This window comes from Bos grunniens, chromosome 19 (genome assembly GCF_055505025.1).
Source record: "Bos grunniens cultivar Pamir isolate PY7600 chromosome 19, Bosgru_T2T1.0, whole genome shotgun sequence".
In the NCBI taxonomy this organism is placed as follows: domain Eukaryota; kingdom Metazoa; phylum Chordata; class Mammalia; order Artiodactyla; family Bovidae; genus Bos; species Bos grunniens.
Window position 1 is genome coordinate 2,013,980 of NC_141183.1, and position 20,450 is coordinate 2,034,429.

The 20,450-nt window shown below is 46.5% G+C and overlaps 1 protein-coding gene across 7 annotated transcripts in view; it reads right to left on the reverse strand.

Annotated features, from left to right (window-relative positions):
• The window catches only part of LOC147350947 (ATP-binding cassette sub-family A member 6-like), a 62,997-nt gene that overhangs the window by 17,259 nt on the left and 25,288 nt on the right, over positions 1-20,450 (reverse strand). For 6 of the 7 annotated variants that reach the window (XR_015147025.1, XR_015147027.1, XR_015147026.1 and 3 more), the window contains 14 exons: positions 20,293-20,403; positions 19,718-19,893; positions 19,307-19,426; positions 17,243-17,381; positions 15,887-15,977; positions 14,476-14,615; positions 12,191-12,307; positions 10,528-10,711; positions 9,362-9,528; positions 8,549-8,682; positions 6,897-7,034; positions 3,962-4,069; positions 2,151-2,324; positions 1,811-1,924 (listed from right to left, as the gene is read on the reverse strand). Coding sequence is in view for 3 of the 7 variants with exons in the window: in XM_086355904.1 (XP_086212030.1) it covers positions 1,811-1,924; positions 2,151-2,324; positions 3,962-4,069; positions 6,897-7,034; positions 8,549-8,682; positions 9,362-9,528; positions 10,528-10,711; positions 12,191-12,307; positions 14,476-14,615; positions 15,887-15,977; positions 17,243-17,381; positions 19,307-19,426; positions 19,718-19,893; positions 20,293-20,403 (1,913 nt within the window). In the remaining 4 variants the exon portion in view is untranslated. The remainder of the gene's footprint in view (positions 1-1,810; positions 1,925-2,150; positions 2,325-3,961; positions 4,070-6,896; positions 7,035-8,548; positions 8,683-9,361; positions 9,529-10,527; positions 10,712-12,190; positions 12,308-14,475; positions 14,616-15,886; positions 15,978-17,242; positions 17,382-19,306; positions 19,427-19,717; positions 19,894-20,292; positions 20,404-20,450) is intronic. The other variant, XR_015147028.1, reaches the window with a different exon arrangement.

Consider the following 20,450-nt stretch of genomic DNA (forward strand, 5'->3'; position numbering starts at 1 on the left):
CTGAGTGAGTCCTCATCTGAGAGGCTGTCGGATCTGTGCAGACAGGGTGAGTGGGGAGTGCCTGGTAACCCAGCGGCTGCCTTCTCCCTCGACACACTGCAGCGGGCATTTGTCTAGAAGTGCATTTACTAAACGGAGAAGGCAATGGCACCCCATTCCAGTACTCTTGCCTGGAAAACCCCATGGATGGAGGAGCCTGGTGGGCTGCAATCCATGGAGTCGCTGAAAGTCGGACACAATTGAGTGACTTCACTTTCACTTTTCACTTTCCTGCACTGGAGAAGGAGATGTCACCCCACTCCAGTGTTCTTGCCTGGAGAATCCCAGGGACGGGGGAGCCTGGTGGGCTGCCGTCTATGGGGTCGCACAGAGTCGGACACAACTGAAGTGACTTAGCAGCAGCAGCATTTACTAAATCTCAGCCTGGAGTGGTTTCTGCTCGAGAGCCAACAGAGTGAGTGGGCAAAGACATAAAGAAAAAGGAAGCACGACTCCGGGCTGCTGATGACTTAGGACTGAAGACCAGTAAGCTCAAAGAGTGTCTCCGAGGTTGCTCACACCAGGATAGTTGGGTCCTCACTCACTCTGACAGGAGCAGGCCTATCAGAGGCCCTGTTGGCCAATAACCCTGACATCGCTTGAACATCAGCCCTGAAAGAGACTTTATTCACAGCCAAAACGACAAGAAAACACAAAGTGTGTGCACGAATTTTTTGTCCACCTTTTCTGGACGTATGCAAACCAAGAGTACCGGCTAAAAAGAAATCAACCGTCAGTCAGACGACATCTGCTCTGCTTACCCGGCTTCTGGGTTTACATCGTGCAGTATTATTAAGTCTGTTGGCTGGGGAAAAAAAAAAAGAGTTCTCACGGCAAAGTACGAATGGAAAGACTTTGGTGCACCAAATTTTCATGACTATCTCAAAATCAGTCCTCCAAATAAAAGTATCTCTGTAGTCACTACCAGCTGAATACCGAGAAATACTGGGATGGCCAAAAAGATTCGCTTGGGTGTTTCCATAACATCTTAACTTTTTGGCCAACCCAATACTACCTAGAGATGCCAAATCAGAACGCTGTCCACTGAGAAAGGGTGAGTCAACAGCTAGCTGCTGACCAGGACAATTCGCTGCCAACTTCTTACAGAAATCAGTGGATGACATCATGCGCATTTTCTTAGCAGGTGGACTTTGGTTGGGTTCCTCTTGTGATTTCAAGACTCCTACTCCAAGAACTGAGAGCTGTGTATGCAAGACAGACATTCCACCAGCAGCTGAGGAATTCACTAAAAGGCGCCTGAAATGTTAAGATCAGGCAACCCCAGAGCTTTGATAAACATTCCACCCAAGTTTTCGGTGATCTTACGAGCTCGGTCGCTTAGTCGTGTCCAACTCTTCTGCGACCCCGGGGCTTCCCAGGTGGTGCTACTGGGAGCCCACCTGCCAATGCAGACGCGAGAGAGACAGTTTCCATCCCTGGAGAGGGAAGAAGGGAATGGCAACCCGCTCCAGTGTTCCTGCCTGGGGAATCCTGTGGACAGAGGAGACTGGTGGGCCACAGCAAGGTCACCAAAAGTCGGACAGGACGGAGCGACTTAGCAGGCACAGCACACGAACCTTCTCTGTAAATTCGAGTCAAGATCGTACACGAATTCTCCAGGAACATCACTGACTCTGTAACATGTTACACTCGCTCCCCTTTCTAGGGTGTGATTTTAAGGTCTTGATTGTCCCCACTGCTCAAGGCAAACGCGACTGTGTTTAATGTTACACTGAAAGTTTGAAAAAGAACTGTTTGTGTAAATACTTACTATATAGAAGCAAAATGACCAAAGGCCGCTATTTTTCCTCCTCTTACGAAAAATAAATGCTACCACGTACATCAGGGAGACAAGTGAAGCCGCATAACCAAGCGTCAGGACAACCTGAAAACAATACAAAGACACACCAAAGTCAAGAAAATGAAACATTAACTGAGGGAGAGGTTACAAGCGTTGCTGAAGCTTCTCGTCACACATGCTCTCTGTGTGGTTTCTGTTTGGGTGTGTGACAGACCAAGAATGGAAACATCACTACTGTACGAAACTGCATCAGTGTGAAAGTTTACCATGAATTGCTGTGTAAGATACTCTCTGTGCCATTGTTACTTACCAAAGCAAATACAATTCGGCTTGTGAGATAAATGTGCTCTCTGTTTGCTAGGTAGAAAATCAAATACATGGCAAGGAGCATGAGACTGTAGAGGCTGACATCCACCAGCGCCTGCCCACACCAGTACGCAGAGGGGAAGAGGCCAGAGATCCACAGCTGGGACTTGGTTCTCTTCTGATGGAAAACCATAGCAGATACATGGATTCAGTTGGAATTCAAATACAAAAAAAAAAACAAACACATCAGGTGATTTTCAAAGGTAAATATAATCTAATATTCTAATACATTTTTAAAAAGTTTTAAGTGTCTTGAAGTGGACCATTCTTTGAAGACTTTATTGAATTTGTCACAATACTGCTTCTGTTTCATATTTTGTTTTTTTGGCTGTCAGGCACACGGGATCTTAGCTTCCTGACCAGATATCGAACCTGCACCCCACGCATTGGAAGGCGAAGTCTTAACCACTTGGACCACTAGGGAAGTCCCTAGAATTTTTAAAAGTCTAATATTTTAATATTTTAATCTGCTTCCCTGATAGCTCAGTTGGTAAAGAATCTGCCTGCAATGCAGGAGACCCCAGTTAAATTCCTGGGTTGGGAAGATTCGCTGGAGAAGGGATAGGCTACCCACTCCAGTATTCTTGGGCATTTCTTGTGCCTCAGCTGGTAAAGAATCCACCTGCAATGCGGGAGACCTGGGTTCGATCCCTGGGTTGGGAAGATCCCTTGGAGAAGGGAAAGGCTTCCCACTCCAGTATTCTGGCCTAGAGAATTCCATGGACTGTATAGTCCATGGGGTCACAAAGAGTCAGACAGGACTGAGTGACTTTCACTTTCACTTTTTCAATATCTTAATTACGTGTACACCGCTTTTAGGAGGCCGATGACAAAAGAGCCAGTTGCATCACGGTGGACGTTTAAACGTAAGAATTGTTTTATCTGGTAGGTTTAAAGAATAAATAGAACAGCAGCCTCCTAATGATGAAAGCCTGAATCAGTCTCCTTCAAAAGAAATGCTATTTTGTCATCCGAAGAACAGTAAATTCTCCATTATATAACTATGTTCCTGGATAATTACTGACTCAGATGGTAAGAGATGACTTGTTCAAATATGATGGGACTGTCTTGCCTCCATAATGGGCATGACCCAACACAAATACAACCAAAAAACTGTATTCTGCACAATGGCAAGTGGATTAAAGTCTTAACTGTGGTCCTCGATTTCAATATCAATGGTTTCTTCCCTGTGGTTAGGAAATAATGTGGCTGAAAGTTTTATCATATTCCCCTTTGAAGGTTTAGATTAATCTGAGTGCCCGCCAGACTGTTGCCCTCTTCCTATCATTCTGAAGTAACAAGCACTTTGTGTTCTTAGAAGTAACTTTTCTGCTGCTGCTGCTGCTAAGTCGCTTCAGTCGTGTCCGACTGAAGTCTGTGCGACCCCATAGACGGCAGCCCTCCAGGCTCCCCCGTCCCTGGGATTCTCCAGGCAAGAAGGCTGGAGCGAGTTGCCATGTCCTTCTCCAATGCGTGAAAGTGAAAAGTGAAAGTGAAGGCGCTCAGTCGCTTCCAACTCCTAGTGACCCCACGGACTGCAGCCTACCAGGCTCCTCCGTCTGTGGGATTTTCCAGGCAAGAGTACTGGAGTGGGGTGCCATTGCCTTCTCTGAACTTTTCTGACTTGACAGAAAGAATATCGAACTGTATTATGTGAGTTACACACGTCACACTGTTTTCCTGTGAGAACACCCACAGCACTGAACGCAGAATGGCTGAGGCCCCGCGTTTTTCCTCCCTCCTCCCTCTTCTTACTTTGTAGTCGCTGACACTGTTCATGGCGATGTAAGGAGACAGGCTGCATGTGACGAGAAACAAGAAGAACGAGCCTTGGGGGAGCCTCGTCCGGAGCAGCATGTGGCCCTGCAGACAGAGGACGCGCTTGGTGGGGCACACGAGCAGAAGCACAGTGTCACACCAGAAAACCTTGATACAACGCTGTAAGTCGATGCCACCTCAACAAAACAATTCATTAACCACATTCATAGAGTGAAGTGCTTAAAACCAGTGAGCATTTGTAAAAAGCACAGAAATACCCATCTTCACAAAAGCACGTGCTTCTGGAAGTACTGAAAAATCAAACACGCACATCTAGTTCATCGATCTCCACCCACAGAGGTGGGGAGGGGTAGAAGTTCCTGATCACTCAACGTGAAGCTTCAACTCCAAGGGAAAAAAAAGACAAGTGAAAAATGACTCAGAACCATTTCAGGGCATGTATTGAAAAGAACTGAAAGCAGAGACCTGTCTGCACTGTTCATAGCAGTGCTGTTCACACGAGCCAAGGGACATAAGCAGCCACAAGTCCTCAGACAGATGAACGGGTATGCATGAGCAGAATCATTCACCCTTAGAGGAGGAAGTGCTGTCACACGCTGCAACACGCGTGAACTGAGGGGTGTCGGGAAATGGGAAGGAAGCCAGGCACGAGAGACGAGTGCTGGTAAGTGATCCACTGACACGAGTCAGATTCCCAGAAAGAGCCACAGAACGGGGGTCAGGAGGGGCCACGGCCGGCGGGGAGCAGGGAGTCTTGTTTGGCGGAGATAAAGTGCTAATTCTGCAGGACAGAAGAGTTCCGGAGACCTGACTCACGACAGTGTGAATATACTGAACACTTCCGAAGTGTACCCTTAAAAACGCCTAGATGAAATGACAGCCAGTGGAATCTGCTGTGTGCCTCAGGGAGCTGAAACAGAGCTGACAGCCTCGGGGGTGCGGTGGGGTGGGAGCCGGGGTGTTACAGGAGGGAGGGGTCTATGTATGCCGATGGCTGGTCCGTGTTGACACCAACACTATACCGTAAAGCAATTATCCTTCAATCAAAAATAAAGACATTTTAAGACATGACTAGATGGTAAGTTTTTGCGTTATGGGGCTTTTTTTAAACCACAATACAAAAACTAATAATTAAGGAACGATGAGAGAAGTAGATAATTCAGGCCTGAGCAACCGTCTTCCTCAGCAAACCTAGTGATGAAGAAGTGAAGATACTGGTAGCTGACTGGGAGCTTCTGAAGCACAGACTTGAAAGGAAACCTCACTGCACTAGGCCCACCGTCAAAGAGAGAAACTTGAACTCACTTCCCCCAAATCGGTGTCCGAGTCTGGCCTTAAGCTCGGGGCGGGCTTCCCAAGTGGTGCAGTGGTAAAGAACCTGCCTGCCAGTGCAGGAGATGTCAGAGATTTGGGTTTGATCCCTGGGTCCCTGGGTTTGATCCTCCTCCCTGGAGGAGGGCACAGCAGCCCACTCCAGTCTTCTAGCCTGGAGAATCCCATGGACAGAGGAGCCTGGTGGGCCACAGTCCATGGGGTCACAAAGAGTCAGACACGACTGAGCGACTTAGCACACACAGGTACAGAGCTGCCTCCAGGATTAATTACAGGAGGCCAGGGCAGTAGCCTGTCTCAAAATCATTCTCAAACTTTCCTTCAGGCTTTGGAAGCTACATCTACAAATTCTAATGTTTCAGCAGGGAGAATGCGTCACTGTCTTTCTGAGAATGGCTGAAAGGAGAAAGGTATGCCCCTCTGGGGATGTCTAAGAGAATAACCGTGGGGCCTCGGTCCATTTTGATCCTGACCAAACAAGCAATAAAATGAGGAAAGTCAATGACCAAGAGGGGCTGCAGCGCCCCCAGTCTAGCCAGCGGCCCCTCTGTCGACAGGGTCCCTTCAGACCCCCTTGTCCGGCCACCGCCCCGCTCTCACAGCCAGCGGCAGCTTCAGCTCAGCTCAGTCTCCCCCGTCTACCCCACGTGTGCGCCCAGCACCACTAAGGCAGTGAAGGCCCCGACCGAGCTCAGCCCTCTGTCACAGATCGGGCTCATGCTTCTGATGGCTCTGTCTCCAATTGCGTTTCTTGCTCTCCCAACCTCCTGGTTTGGAATAGTCAGGGTCCGCTTCAGGAGATCCTCTAGGGTACCAGTGGGGGTCTAATCAGAAAGTCTTCACCACCTTCAGTACTTAAAACAGAGGGAAGTCAATCACGCAAAGATTACGCAGGTGGGGAGAGTGGAGGAACCAAGGGTAAGGAAGCCATTGTCCCTTCCGGGTTAGAAGGTGAAGGGGAAGTGACGTGACCAAAGCCCATGGTGTGCGACCTTTCTGCCCTCCTGGCTCCGATCCCTGCTTCCTGCTGTCTAAATCCAGGCTAGAGCCGGCTGACAAAGACCCCTGAGAACGTGGCTCTGGGTATCAGACACCCTTGTGATGCAGAGCAATGATGGGTGAGCGAAGGGATGGATCTGAAGGGAAGGTGGCCCAAGAGCCAGCGGATTTTCCTTCATTTCAGTCAATCTGCTACCCGTGGAGTCAATGAAAGGTCCACCACCGAGCAATACTGGCTTTACAAGATTCTAAAGCTGGTTACCAGGGCTCCCAACTTCCAACCCGTTGTACGCACGCGCACACACACACACACACACACACACACTCACTCTCTGTCTCCAAGACACTTCTGCAGTCAACCTTGTAGTTTTTCAGCAGATTCCTTAGGCGACTATGACAGAATACTGAAAAATATCCCCTCATGCAAATCCTTTAGTGATAACTTAGGAAAAATCATACGTTGCTAAATATAGTCTGTTTGAAAAATTAAGACGAAGTGGTTTTTAGGACTGACGATCCAGAGGACCTGTAGCACTTACTCAACAGCCCAAGAAGGTAAACGAGCAAACCCAGCGCTTACCAAAGGGTATGAGCTTCTCTCGGTCCGAATGCGCTGTGTTTGATTAAACATCCGAAGCAGCGCGTTGCTGACGACGCTCATGAGGACAGGGAAGCAGTGCAGCTGCTTGGTGTTGCACACGACTGAGAAGCCATAGTCCTTCCCAGGAGATAAAGACAGACAACGTGACGACTCTACGCCGCTGAAGAGGAGAGAGCTTGGCGGCGCATCTGGCGGTGTGACCGCCTGAGTGAACTGCCTTTCTGAGCATCACCTTTCTCTTTTGTGGGGGGGCAGTGAACGGGCTGGGACACGGCTTAAATGAGTTCATGTACATTAGGTTCTGGTGGAGCAGATAGCAGAGCTGGCAATATGCATTTTTATCAGCATTACTGATTTGAAATCATTCATTCTCATTTTGCTTACGAGGAAGTTTTATCGACCAGGATTTAACAGTGGCCCCGACAAGGGGACACTAAGCTTACAGAGAGCAAGCAAAGGAACCCTAATTTTCTGGGTAGGAGGTAAGCATGGGATTACACTGCCAATGAAGCGTTTTCACACTCTCTGAGACCACCTTTATGTTCTTCATGTTTATAAAGATGCTCACGCAGGCTTCTCTGGTGGCTCAGTGGATTCTTTAGAATCCGCCTGCCCATGCAGGAGACAGGTTCGATCTCTGGTCCGGGAAGATCCCACATTCCACGGAACAACTAAGCCCACAACTATAGCACCTGTGCTCCACAGCCCGGGAACCGCAGCTACCGAGCTCACGCGCCTAGAGCCCGTGGGCCCAGCAAGAGAAGCCGAGTCTGGAGAGGAGCCCCACTCGCTGCACCCAGAGAAAAGCCTGTGCACAGCAGGGGAGGCCCAGCACAGCCAGAGACACACAGAATTCTAAAAGTGTTCCTGCATCGTCCAACGTTACCCATCGTTCACAGCAAACACCTGAGATCAGGAACAAATAAAGCCGCTGAGAAGCAGTGGAGTTCCCGAGAGTCGGCACAGAGATTACGCATTTTCCCAAGTGCCTGCTGTCGGGAGAGCTAGTGATTCATCTTCAATGACTTTTGCTTTATTTCCCTTGTAGCAAGAAAGAAACAGCCAGCTTCATGGAATCCGGCCCCAGCTTTCCACTGGGATGTAAACTCAGAGTTTTACTGAAGATTGGGATGTATTTTCAATAGTCTTATTCCTGTGAGAGGGTCTCTATTACTTGCACTCTGTTACCCAAATTGAAACATATTAAAATATTAAATAATAAACTGAGAGCACTTTCCTCCCAGAGGTTTCATGTGATTATTATAGTATTTAATGTATTTTCTCAATATATAAAAATATCACTTGGGTAGTTCATCATTAAATGGGATTTTTTAAATTCAAAATTATAGGGGTTGGTACTCAGAAGGTCTAATATTTTATTGAGTCTGAATAACGCAATGACATCTAGGTACCTTCAAATGTAAAAAATCTTCTAATTCAAAATTTAAGATAAAAATGTGTTACAACAACTTATTTAAATGTCACAGTTTACTCAATGATAACCCCACGTGTTTCTGCATTGTCACTGTATACTAGCTGGGTTGACTTTTCACAGTGTTTAAATCAGCTAAAATGTAGCACTTTAGCTTTTTTTCATAAAAGCAAACACAAGAGGCAAGCGGCAAGCATACCTTTCGTTTCCCAGAAACGATGATGGCCCCATTGTAAGAGGGATCTTCGGTGCCATTTCTGTTTTCAAAGTCATCCACCTCCAAAAGTATATTTTGATGCTTCAGTGACTGTATAAAATCTTCAATGTTTGATTCTAGCATGAAATCCAGAACAGAAGGCCACAGACAGCAAGAGTACGTGTGACCATTTTTAAAAATAAACCACACACACACAGTCAAGATTTGTAGAATGCCGAGTAAAGGCATGTCTCTGTGGGCAGCAAAGGAATAATACTGGCCCATGAAAGAGAAGCCATTCCACTATCTTCTGTTACCACTGAGCCACCGAAGAAGCCTGAAATAAGCAGTCAGGCAAAACCAATTGCCCATCATTTAGGGTAACAAGATCATGGGTTCTAATCGGTCTTAAAGAACCTTCCTAGATTTTGTTGGAGGGGCACAGTGTCTAACAATGCCATTGTCACGTTATCAGTCGGCGTGTATAGAGTTTCTGGCGTGGGTTAGGCTGCTGTAATGCAGAGACCTGAAAACCGAGTGCTTCTGTGAGTACAGAAACCCGTCTCCATCTCCCAGAAGAGCTGAGGACCCTCAGGCGGACAGACTGGCAGGTCAGATGAGCTACAGGCGACTCAGGCTCCTTCCGCTGTCCCAGCAGCTCCAAAGTCACAGACACGCATCGCCCCTCACCAAGTTCTTTTCCATAGTGAGGTTTAAACACACATTTTACTCTCTTATAATTTGCTTCCCCCTACCTGTGCTATTTAACAATAAAAATCACTTTTTTCTGGATTTAAATTTTGTTTTTCTGTTTACCTGTGTTATTGATGATCAATAAGCTGGTACGGGGGCCCTGGGGAAGTTGTCCCGGAGAGAGGAAATACAACTCAGGTTTAAACTCCAAATCAGCGGTTTCATTCAACACGGCATAGAATATGCTTTCCACAATCAAAGGGAACACTGCAACTCCAAACACGAACAGTCTATCAATACAGAAATATTACCATATGAACGCACTGCGACAGAACAGTGTTATTTATTCAGCCAGGCATTTCACAGGTATTTGTTGAGTGCCATCTATAATTGGTGCTAAAATTTTGAAAGTCACACCTTCACATGCCATGCGTGGGCGCATGCTCAGTCCTAAGTCATGTCTGACTCTCTGTGACCCCATGGACTGTAGCCTGCCAGGCTCCTCTGTCCATGGGAGGCTCTAGGCAAGAATACTGGAGTGGGTTGCCATGCCCTCCTCCAGGGGATCGTCCCAACCCAGGGACTGAACCCGAGTCTGTTGCATTCGCAGGCAGGTTCTTAACTGCTGAGCCGCCAGGAAAGCCTGGCATTGCGATATAAACATAGGCTATCACACTATGAAAGTTAAACGGACATGTGGAGAAGGCTGCTCAAGCCCTAACGTCAGGTGTGCCCACTGTGGGTATAATCAAACGCGACTTTCACCCATCCCCTGGCAGGGATGCTGCTGGGGGTACTGTGTTCTAGGATTTTTGTTTGCTTGTCCGCTTTTCTAGATCCAAAATAACAACTTAATTTTTGTTGTTTTTAAAATTCTTTTCCAGTACAGGTCATTACAGAGTAGAGCTCCCTGGGCTGTACGGCAGGTCCTCATCAGACACCCATGTTTCATGCAGTACTGCGTGCGTGTTCATCCAAGCTCCAGTTTACCCACCACCCCCAACACTTCTCCTTTGCTAACTGTGACAAGCTAGCAAACTCTGCTTCTGTTTTGTAAATAAGTTCATTTGTACCTTTTTAGGAGATTCCACATATAAACAACATGGTATATTTGTCTTTCACTTTCTTCCCTCACTATGACAATCCCTAGGCTCATCTGCTGCTGTAAACGACATTATTCAGTTTTTTATGGCTGAGTAGTATTTCATCATATTCTAGTTTCAGATTCCCCCCCGTTTAACCCTCTCTTGACATTCACTGTCTAAGAAGCCGCGTGCCCCGATACTCACAGGATCAGAAGCCCTTTCTTTCCTCGTCTTAACTGTAAGAAACGGAGCCGTGCCATCGCCCAGAACTGCAGCCTCCAGAGGCCGGCGACGCTCATGGCCTTCTGCGTCTCGGGGGCAGGAGGGCAAGGTGGATCCATCTCATGCAGCCGTCCCGTGTCCCTGCTCATTTCCACTTGTTCAAAATCTACACACACGCGCACACACACAGAATACACGCACATTACTAACGGCATCTTGGGCACCACAGCTTTATCTCTGTAACAATATTAAACGTGGTTTTAGAATGTTTGTGGTTACAAAGCAAAGAAGGTTGGAAGCAAATCAGGTGCATGATGCCCACATTCAATAAACTCAGTGGGGAAAATACGGTGAATTCATACCAAACGTGGAACTCAGGAAAGATGATCACATTATGCCCAGTCTTTGAAAAGACAGAGAAGGTCCCATACGTGACAATATTCTGAGGGATTTCAAGAAATCTCTTCCACAGGAACACCCAATCATGGATGCCTAAATATCTACTTAAAATTTTATGTGGAAAAATTGTCAGATCTGAAACCACCAGATTGGTACCTGATTCCCAAATACATGCCGTACAAGCAGCATGATTTGGGACAAACCATTTAACTGCTGTTCGGCCTGATTTTCTCAAGTGTAAAAGTGTGCCCATGGCATTTGTCACAAAGGTTATTTTGTTGTTAGTCGCTCAGTCGTGTCCGACTCTTTGCAACCCCAAGGACTGTAGGCCGTCAGGTGCCTCAGTCCATGGGATTTCCTGGGCAAGAATACCGGTGTGGGTTGCCATTTCCTTTTCCTGGGGATCTCCCCGACCAGGACTGAACCCACACATCCTGCACTGCAGGAGGATTCTTTACCCCTGAACCATCTGAAAAGCCCATAAAGGTTCTTATAGGAAGGTAATTGCAATATAGCCACACGTCCATCAAAGTGTCTGCCATAAAGGCTGCAGAATGACAGCTCTTTTTATCATCGTCCATTAAAACACACGTTGGGCTTCCCTGGTGGCTCAGTGGTAAGGAATCTGCCTGTCAATGCGAGAGACCCATTGATTGAACCCAGGGTTCAATCCCTGGGTTGGGAAGATCCCTTGGAGAAGGAAATGACAACCCATTCCAGTATTCTTGCCTGGGAAATCCCATGGACAGAGGAGCCTGGTGGGTTACATAAAGCCCATGGGGTCGCAAAGAGTCGGACATGACTTAGCGAATAAACTGCCACCACCACCAAAACACACCTTAGGAGATTATTGAATCCTTTTCCCCATTAAGGCTCAGTGAAATTCTGCACACGAACAAGGTAAGGGCAATCTTGACAAGAAACATCTGCTCAGACTTCATGACCCTGATGGAGAGCCTCTGACATCCTCAGAGAATCCAAGAAGCAGGGATTTCTGGGAGAGGAGACAGAAGCTAAAAGAGGAAGCGAATTGTTTCTGAAGGGAAGTCTGGGATGCGCCAAGGAGGGCCTGTGTTTAGTCCTGGTGACGACGTGAGGAAAAGGCTGACAGCCCTTCCCAAACAGCACAATCAGATCCGGAATGTGTCTCGTTCTTGGTGAGAGCCACACATAAGATACTCTAGACACTAAGCTGACACACGACCATTTGAAATTGGTCTCCCATGACGCATACGAATGGACGTACCTTGCTCAGCCATTGAGTTTCCCTCCAGTTTCGTGAAGACTTCATTCAGAGTTGATGTGGAAACCTCATAACTCATCACACCCAGGCTGCAACCCTCATCGAGGTCACTGAAGAGGTCTAAGGCAACAGGAGGGGACACAGACGTCTGAATACCACGTGGACAACTAAGCCTCATGAATGGACACATCTGCACGATGGTGCCGAGCGCTGTGCAGAAGCCCCCTTCTTTGGAGGCAAAATTTCAGCAGGATGCACTCCCTCTGTGACATGAAGAGGGAGGCCCACCCCCGCCCTCGTGCACAAACCCTCTGCATCCATCATCTTCCTACAGCTCAAAATGCGCCCACAAACTTCTTTGAGGAAAGATGAACAATCAGAGAGAGCACCACCTTCTCACCAATGCCCCAGAAATCAACTGTCACCCCTCAAATTACCATCACCCCTCAAATCACCATTGCCTCACAGATCACTATGGCCCCTCAAATCACCATTGCCCCACAAATGACCATCACCCCACAAATAACCATGGCCCCACAAATCACCGTGCTCCCTCAAATCACCGTCGCCGCACAAATGACCATCACCCCTCAAATTACCATGGCCCCTCAAATCACCGTGCACTCCTGCCTCTATTCCTGACTTTCCTTCCGGGTGGTCTGCAGCTCCTCCCACCCAAGGCCGCCTCTTTGATTTGGGTCCTGAACCCCTTCCCCTCTGGGGCTCTCGGGGACCTCCCAACTACCCCCTCCTTTTATCTCCGGCATCATCAGCGTCTGCAAGTACTGGGCCATCCCAGATCACACGCCCAAATGTGTAAGGTCACCCGCTGAGCAGAGCCGCGTGTATGTGCACACAACAAGCAGCGGGAAACAAACAAAGGAAGGCCCTGCCCTCCCACACGAGTGCACTCGTTATCCCAAAGACCTGTCTCTTCTGCTGTTTTCCATTAGTCACTCCTGTTCACACATAAGCTGCTGCTGCCGCTGCTGAGTCGCGTCAGTCGTGTCCGACTCTGTGCGACCCCACAGACGGCAGCCCACCAGGCTCCTCTGTCCCTGGGATTCTCCAGGCAAGGACACTGGAGTGGGTTGCCATTTCCTTCTCCAATGCATGAAAGTGCAAAGTGGAAGTGAAGTCGCTCAGTCGTGTAAGACTCTCAGCGACCCCATGGACTGCAGCCCACCAGGCTCCTCCGTCCATGGGATCTTCCAGGCAAGAGTACGGGAGTGGGGTGCCATTACCTTCTCCGTTCTCCAATGCAATCCCTATCAAATTACCAACGGCATTTTTTCACAGAACTAGAACAAAAATTTCACAATTCATATGGAAACATGAAAGACCCAGAATGGACAAAGCAGTCTTGAGAAAGAAGGATGGAGCTGGAGGAATCAACCTTCCTGACTTCAGATTATACTACAAAGCTACAGTCATCAAGACAGTATGGTACTGGCACAAAAACAGAAATATAGACCAATGGAACAAGACAGAAAGCCCAGAAATAAACCCAGGCACCTAGGGGTACCTTATTCTTGACAAAGGAGGCAAGAATATACAACAGGGCAAAGACGGCCTCTTCAATAAATGGTGCCAGGAAAACCGGACAGCTACATTTAAGAGAATGAAATTAGAAGACTTCCTAACACATAACCTACACAAACCCAAATGCTACCCTTATATCCCTGCCACCTGCCCAGAAGCTGTTGTTTGCAAGCATCAGTGATTCCAATTTTCTTCTTAATTCAATGAATACGTTTTCTTGGCGGGGGGAGTTGTTTGTTTTTATTCTTTTAACTTGGTCTCTCTCTTTTTAAAATTTAGTGACATACAAAGCTGTTGACTATACCCTCCTTCTGGAAACATTTTCTCCCTTGAGTTAATAAGAACAAACTCTTATTTCTCCTTCAACTGCCCTGGGGTGCTCCAGATTTCCACCATGCTCTGACCCGTCCTCCACTCTCTCCCGAGGGTTCAGTCCTGTGTCACCTTCTCAGTAATCCAATCCCTTGCATTAAATCCATCTAATATGCAGATGCAATTGATTCAACCCAAATCACTGAATGAGTGATTCCCAGATTAAGCTCTCACTCTGCTCTCTGAATTCCTGTATCTCATAACCAACTATACACTTGGCCGTTGGACAGCTCCACTTGGAAGTTCTCATCTCAGCTTCAGCTCCTTAAGAAACCCAACCCCAAACAAAACCCAAATCCACCACATATGAAAGCTGTAACAACGGTGTGAACACTTGTTTCCAAGTTCGTCCCCTTGTACTGGTACTAAATTACCTGGAAATTCATTTGTCCTTTCCGCAGGCAATGTATACACAAGCTTTTCTTTGCTTTCCGTTTTCAGTTTAGCATCAGGGATGTGGTGATTAATGAGGGATGTTATTTTTTCTGGATCACACGTTTCATTTCTGTACAAACTAATATGTAAAAGGAAAGACACTTCATTTGTGTTTTCTCTACCGCTGCCACAAAAGCAGGGCTCTTGTCGGATTTCTAGCCTTTGTGTATTAGTTTACTTGGCTTTAGGGAGCAAACAAATGAGGAAATAACAACAGTAACAACAATGTCATCAGTTTGGAAAATCTTGGGATCTATATATACAGAGACATATCAGCTCAAAAGCAAAAGTACACAAAAGCAAATACTGCGATTAAAATGATATATCAAGTATGAGAGAAACACAGGCAGACAGGAACATTAGGCAGGAGATTTCTCAGGGAAAATAATTACCACACCAGACTGTGCAGATGTTAGAAAACTAGTGTCTAATAGGGAAATCTGCCCTTCACACATGTTTTGTTTCATCATCAAGGTTTTTTCCAAAAAGTATTGGTTTGGCCTGGACACACTTGCTGGTTGGAGTGTGTCTTTGTCTCCAGATTTCCTCCCTGTTGACGGTAGCTTCTAGAAGAACTTGACTTCGTGTCCTGTGAAAGGACGGCATCTACCCGAGCACTGCATGGGTCAGCTGAGGAAATTCAGGGCAGGAAAAGGTCGAGGCCTGTCAGACCACCCACGGCCTCAGCCTGGACGGGGTCCATGAGGTTAGACCACCCATGGCCTCAGTGTAGACAGGGGTTCAGGAGGTCAGACCACTCACAGCCTCAGTCTGGACAGGGGTTTGGGAGGTCAGACCACTCACAGCCTCAGACTGGACTGGGATCCATGAGGTCAGACCACACACGGCCTCAGCCTGGATGGGGGTCCATGAGGTCAGACCACCCATGGCCTCAGTCTGGACAGGGGTTTGGGAAGTCAGATCACACATGGCCTCAGTTGGACGGGGGTCCACGAAGTCAGACTACCCATGGCCTCAGCCTGGAGGGGGGTCCAGAAGGTTAGATCACATATGGCCTCGGCCTGGATGGGGGTCCACGAGGTCAGGCCACCCACGGCCTCAGCCTGGACGGGGGTCCAGGAGGTAAGACCACCCACAGTCTCAGCCTGGAAGGGGGTCTGGGAGGCAGTCATCAGTCTTCTAGGGCTTCTCCCTTTGAAATCTGCCCCGTCCTCAGCGCTGGTGAAAATGCAGGTGACAAGAATACAGAGGAGCACGCGGCAGACCCAGACCAACCCAGCTGAGCGAGCTGAAGCGTGAGATCCCAGTCTCTCTCGGGGCAGCCTACCTTGGAGACAGCCCATCACTGAAGATGCGTCTACAGAGCCAGGCCACCCCCAGTGCCTTTACCTTAGGTGATAGCCGAGACCCCATCTTCGCTTCAAAAAGACAGACGAGCCCGCGCACTTCAGCCTCCCTTTGGACAGGATCACTTTCCTATCTGAGCAGAAAGAAGCAAGACAGGGAAGACGGGGTCATCACATCCTCACTGTGTAGAAAAAATGGGGGGCGGTGCCAGGACTCAGATTTCCAAAGAAGAAGTGTCCTGTGGGGCCTAACTCCATCTCACGGGCTTTTAAAAACATGAAACGTGCACTGAAATGCACGCATTTAAAATGAGCTTCTGGCAGCCTGGAAGGGAGGCAGTTTGGAGGAGAAAGGATACACGTGTATGTAGGGCTGAGTCCCTTTGCTGTTTGCCTGAAACTATCGGGACACTGTTAATCGACTATACCCCAACACAAAATGATCTTAATGTTTAAAAAAATTTAAAACTATTATTGTGTATAAAATAAAGTTAAAAGTAAATAAAATGAGCTTCTGCATGGGAGAATGGATAAATACATGTTTTGAACTGTGGTGTTGGAGAAGACTCTTGAGAGTCCCTTGGACTGCAAGGAGATCCAACCAATCCATCCTAAAGGAAATCAGTCCTGAATATTCACTGGAAAGACTGATGTTGAAGCTGAAACTCCAATACTTTGACCACCTGATGCAAAGAGCTGACTCATTAGAAAAGACCCTGATGCTGGGAACACTGAAGGCAGGAGGAGATGGGGATGACAGAGGATGAGATGGTTGGATGGCGTCACTGACTCAATGGAGATGAGTCTGAGCAAGCTCCAGGAGTTGGTGATGGACAGGGAGGCCTGGCGTGCTGCAGTCCATGGGGTTGCAAAGAGTCAGACACGACTGAGCGACTGAACTGAACTGATATGTTTGGCTGAATTTCTCTGCTATGCAACTGGAACTATTACAAAACTGCTCAACTATACTCCAATAGAAGAAAAAAAGTTAAAAAATTAAATTAATAAAAAAATGAGCTTCTGCATTCCAGTCTACTTCAGTGGCTTTTGATACTTCTTGAAAAAAAATAAACAAACCATAAATTCCATAAGCATATTTTCTACTCTGGATGATAAAAAATTTTCGACATTTTTCAACCAAATAGACATAAAAGAAGACTGGGATGCTGAAATTAATCAAGACCTGATCTGAAAAGCTGTCAACATGGTTTTTCATTAGCGCTCACAGTCCAGCATATGCAGAGCTGGTGAGGAATTCTACAGTGGGACTAGATGGCAGTCATCCCCCGGACTCCTGTACAATATAGACACACTGAGGGAACAAGAGCAGCAGTCTTGCCCTGGGAATCCATGTCTCCCAAATTCTTCACTGTCAGACTCAGATAAAAGTCACAGTTACCAGCCAGCATGTCCGCTTCATCCATCAAGTTGGTGCTCAAGAGGATCACACGGTCTGCTTTGCGCTCCCTGAGGAAGTTCCATATTCGATGCCTTGAGAAAGGATCCAATCCTGCAGTTGGCTCATCTAATAGCAAAACCTACAGTGGATGAAGATATAGACACCATTTCTCTCGACCTTGTTAATTGTCTCCACGGTAGAACACGGGAAACAATAAAAATCGTGCCAAATAATGACTGCCCACCACTTGTATCCAATATACTAACACTCTTTTCACTTTCACGCATTGGAGAAGGAAATGACAACCCACTCCACTGTTCTTGCCTGAAGAATCCCAGGGATGGGGGAGCCCGGTGGGCTGCCCTCTATGGGGTCGCACAGAGTCGGACACGACTGAAGCGACTTCGCAGCAGAAGCATGGTTACACGTAGTGTGCTCTCTCTGGATACATTATAATGAAAACTCAATCGCTTTCAGGGGTGAAAGAAGAGCTTCATGCTTTGACATTGGTCTTAGTAGTATTTTTTTGGATACGCCTCCTCAGCCAAGGGAAGCAAAAGCAGAAGTAAATGAGTGGGACTGCATCAAGCTCAAAAGCTTTTGCAGGGACTTCCCTGGCAGTCCAGCGGTTAAGACTCCACATTTCCAATGCAGGGGACACAGGTTTGATCCCTGGTTGGGAACCAAGCTCTCACAGGCCATGTGGTGTGGCCAAAAAATTAAAAAATAAATAAGAATAAATTCTAAAATAAAATAGATAACTGAAATAACTATAAAAACAAAATAAAACGTTTTTGCAGGGGGAAGGAAACTAACAAAAAACCCAAAAGGCTGCCTACCACGTGGGAGAAGATACTCGCAAATGATTTGACCAATAAGGAATTAACATCCAAAATATACAAAGGACTCACATGATTCTATATAAAAAAAAAAAAACCTGATTACAAAATGGTCAAGGGATCTGAACAGACATTTTTCAAAGAAGACATATTTATAGCCAACAGACACATGAGCTACTCAACATCACTAACCATCAGGGAAATGAGTGAACATCAGAACCACAATGAGATATCACTCACACCTGTCTGAATGGCTATTATCCAAAAGACAGTGAATAACAAATATTGGTAAGGACGTGGGGAAAACAGGACACTTGTGCACTGTTGCTGGGAATGTCCATTGGTGCAGTCACTGTGGAGAACACTGTGGGGTTTCCTCAAAAGCTGAAATTAAAAATAGAACTACCGTACAATCCAGAAATTTTACTTCTGTATTTTTCCAGAAAAAAACACAAAAAACCCAAAACAGTAATTCAGAAAGACACATGTATCCTTATATTCACTGCAGTGTTATTTATAGTAGCCAAGATATGGAAACCACCTAAATGTCCGTCCATAGGTGAACGGATAAAGAAGATGTGGCATATATACGTGTATACATATACAGTGGAATATTACTCAGCCAAACACAGAATGAACGCTTGTATCCGTGACAAGAGGGACAGACCTAGAGGGTACTACACTAAGCAGAAGTCGGAGAGAGAGGACAAATGCTGCATGACCTCATTTACACGCGGAATCTAAAAATTAAAGCAAACGAGCAAACAGAGCAAAACAGAAACAAACTCACAGGTGGAGAGAAGAAACACGTGGTTGCCAGAAGGGAGCGGGGTGGGAGGATGAGTGAGATAGGCGAGGAAGATTCAGAGGCAGCAACTTCCAGTTACAAAGTAAATGAGCCCTGTCAAACGTGCTGCATGGGCATAGAGTCAATACTCTTTCAGTTACTTTGCGCGATGGCAGACGGCTAGATTTATCGCGGTGGTCATTGTGTCGTGCACAGGGATATTACATCACTGCGCCGGGCACCTGGACGTCACGTAGTGTTGTAGGTCAGTCATGTTTCAAGAAGGATGAGAGAAAGAAGAGGAAGAAGGAGGAGGGGGAGGAATCATCTGTGTATACAGTAAAATGTTTTTATTACACACACACACACACACACACACGAACTGGACCTTGTCCTGACGCTCACTCTGCAATCCTCCTCACGTATAATCTCACTTACTTGAGGATCTCCTAAAAGGGCAATCCCAATGGTCAGCTTTCTTTTTTGACCTTCACTTAAAAGTGTAGCAAGATTATCCTGAATGTTCTGTATGTCCAATTCCAGTAAAACTCTTTGTACCTAGACAAGAAATATACAAAGCTTGAAATCCAAGATGACTCATATTATATGGAATCGGTAGCCATTCCCTTCTCCAGGGCTTCTTCCTAATCCGGGAATCAAACCCAGGTCTCCCACACTGCATGTGTATTCTTTCCCAGCTGAGCCACCAGGGAAGCCCATATATATATGTATATAAAATATGTATTAAAGGGCCTCACTGCCCGCACTTCACTTATAAGCGAGCAGTAGATCACTGACTTAACTTGGCAAACGTCCGGCAGTTCAGAGACTCTGAGCACACCCGTGTACCTCCTGCTCCACGTCCTTTGGCTGAATTCCTTTTATTTTTGCAAACAGCCTGAGGTTCTCCTTTACAGTGAGCGTGTCAAACTGAACATTGAATTGAGGACAAACACCAGTTATCTTCCGGATTTCCTCCAAGTCTTGCATTTCGGAGAGATTTTTATTATAGATGGTAACTGATCCTAAGAAGTTAAAAATAATTTAACATTGGTGAGATAATACATTTTATTAATGTCTGTAGATCTTATTTAGGAAAATATTGGCATATATTCAGAAGTATCTAAAATGATGATTTTATAATTTATTAACAACCATTAACTACTCTCAGCATAAACAGACGTTGAGAATAGTGTATACACAATATCTCCCCTGAAATATCACACAGAAATGAAGATCAGGATTTTCATGAAAATTTGGGAAATCGAAAATATATATAAAATCATGTAGTTCTGGTAAACAGCTTTAGATAAACGAACATCACTTCCTCTAAGGCGGTTAAATTACAACCTGAAAACAAAAAAGGCACACAAGGCCTCATTCTGCGCTCAGGCGGGCGCCTTTGGGAAGCATCGTCTGCCCACCTGCTGTTGGAACAGACGACCCACTAAGGATTCGCAGCAACGCCGATTTGCCAGCACCACTGTGACCCAGGACTGCCGTGATCTGACCTTCATAGATGTCAAAGGACAAGCCTATTTTCAGAACAAAACATCAGCGTTATAAATAAGAGGGCAATAGA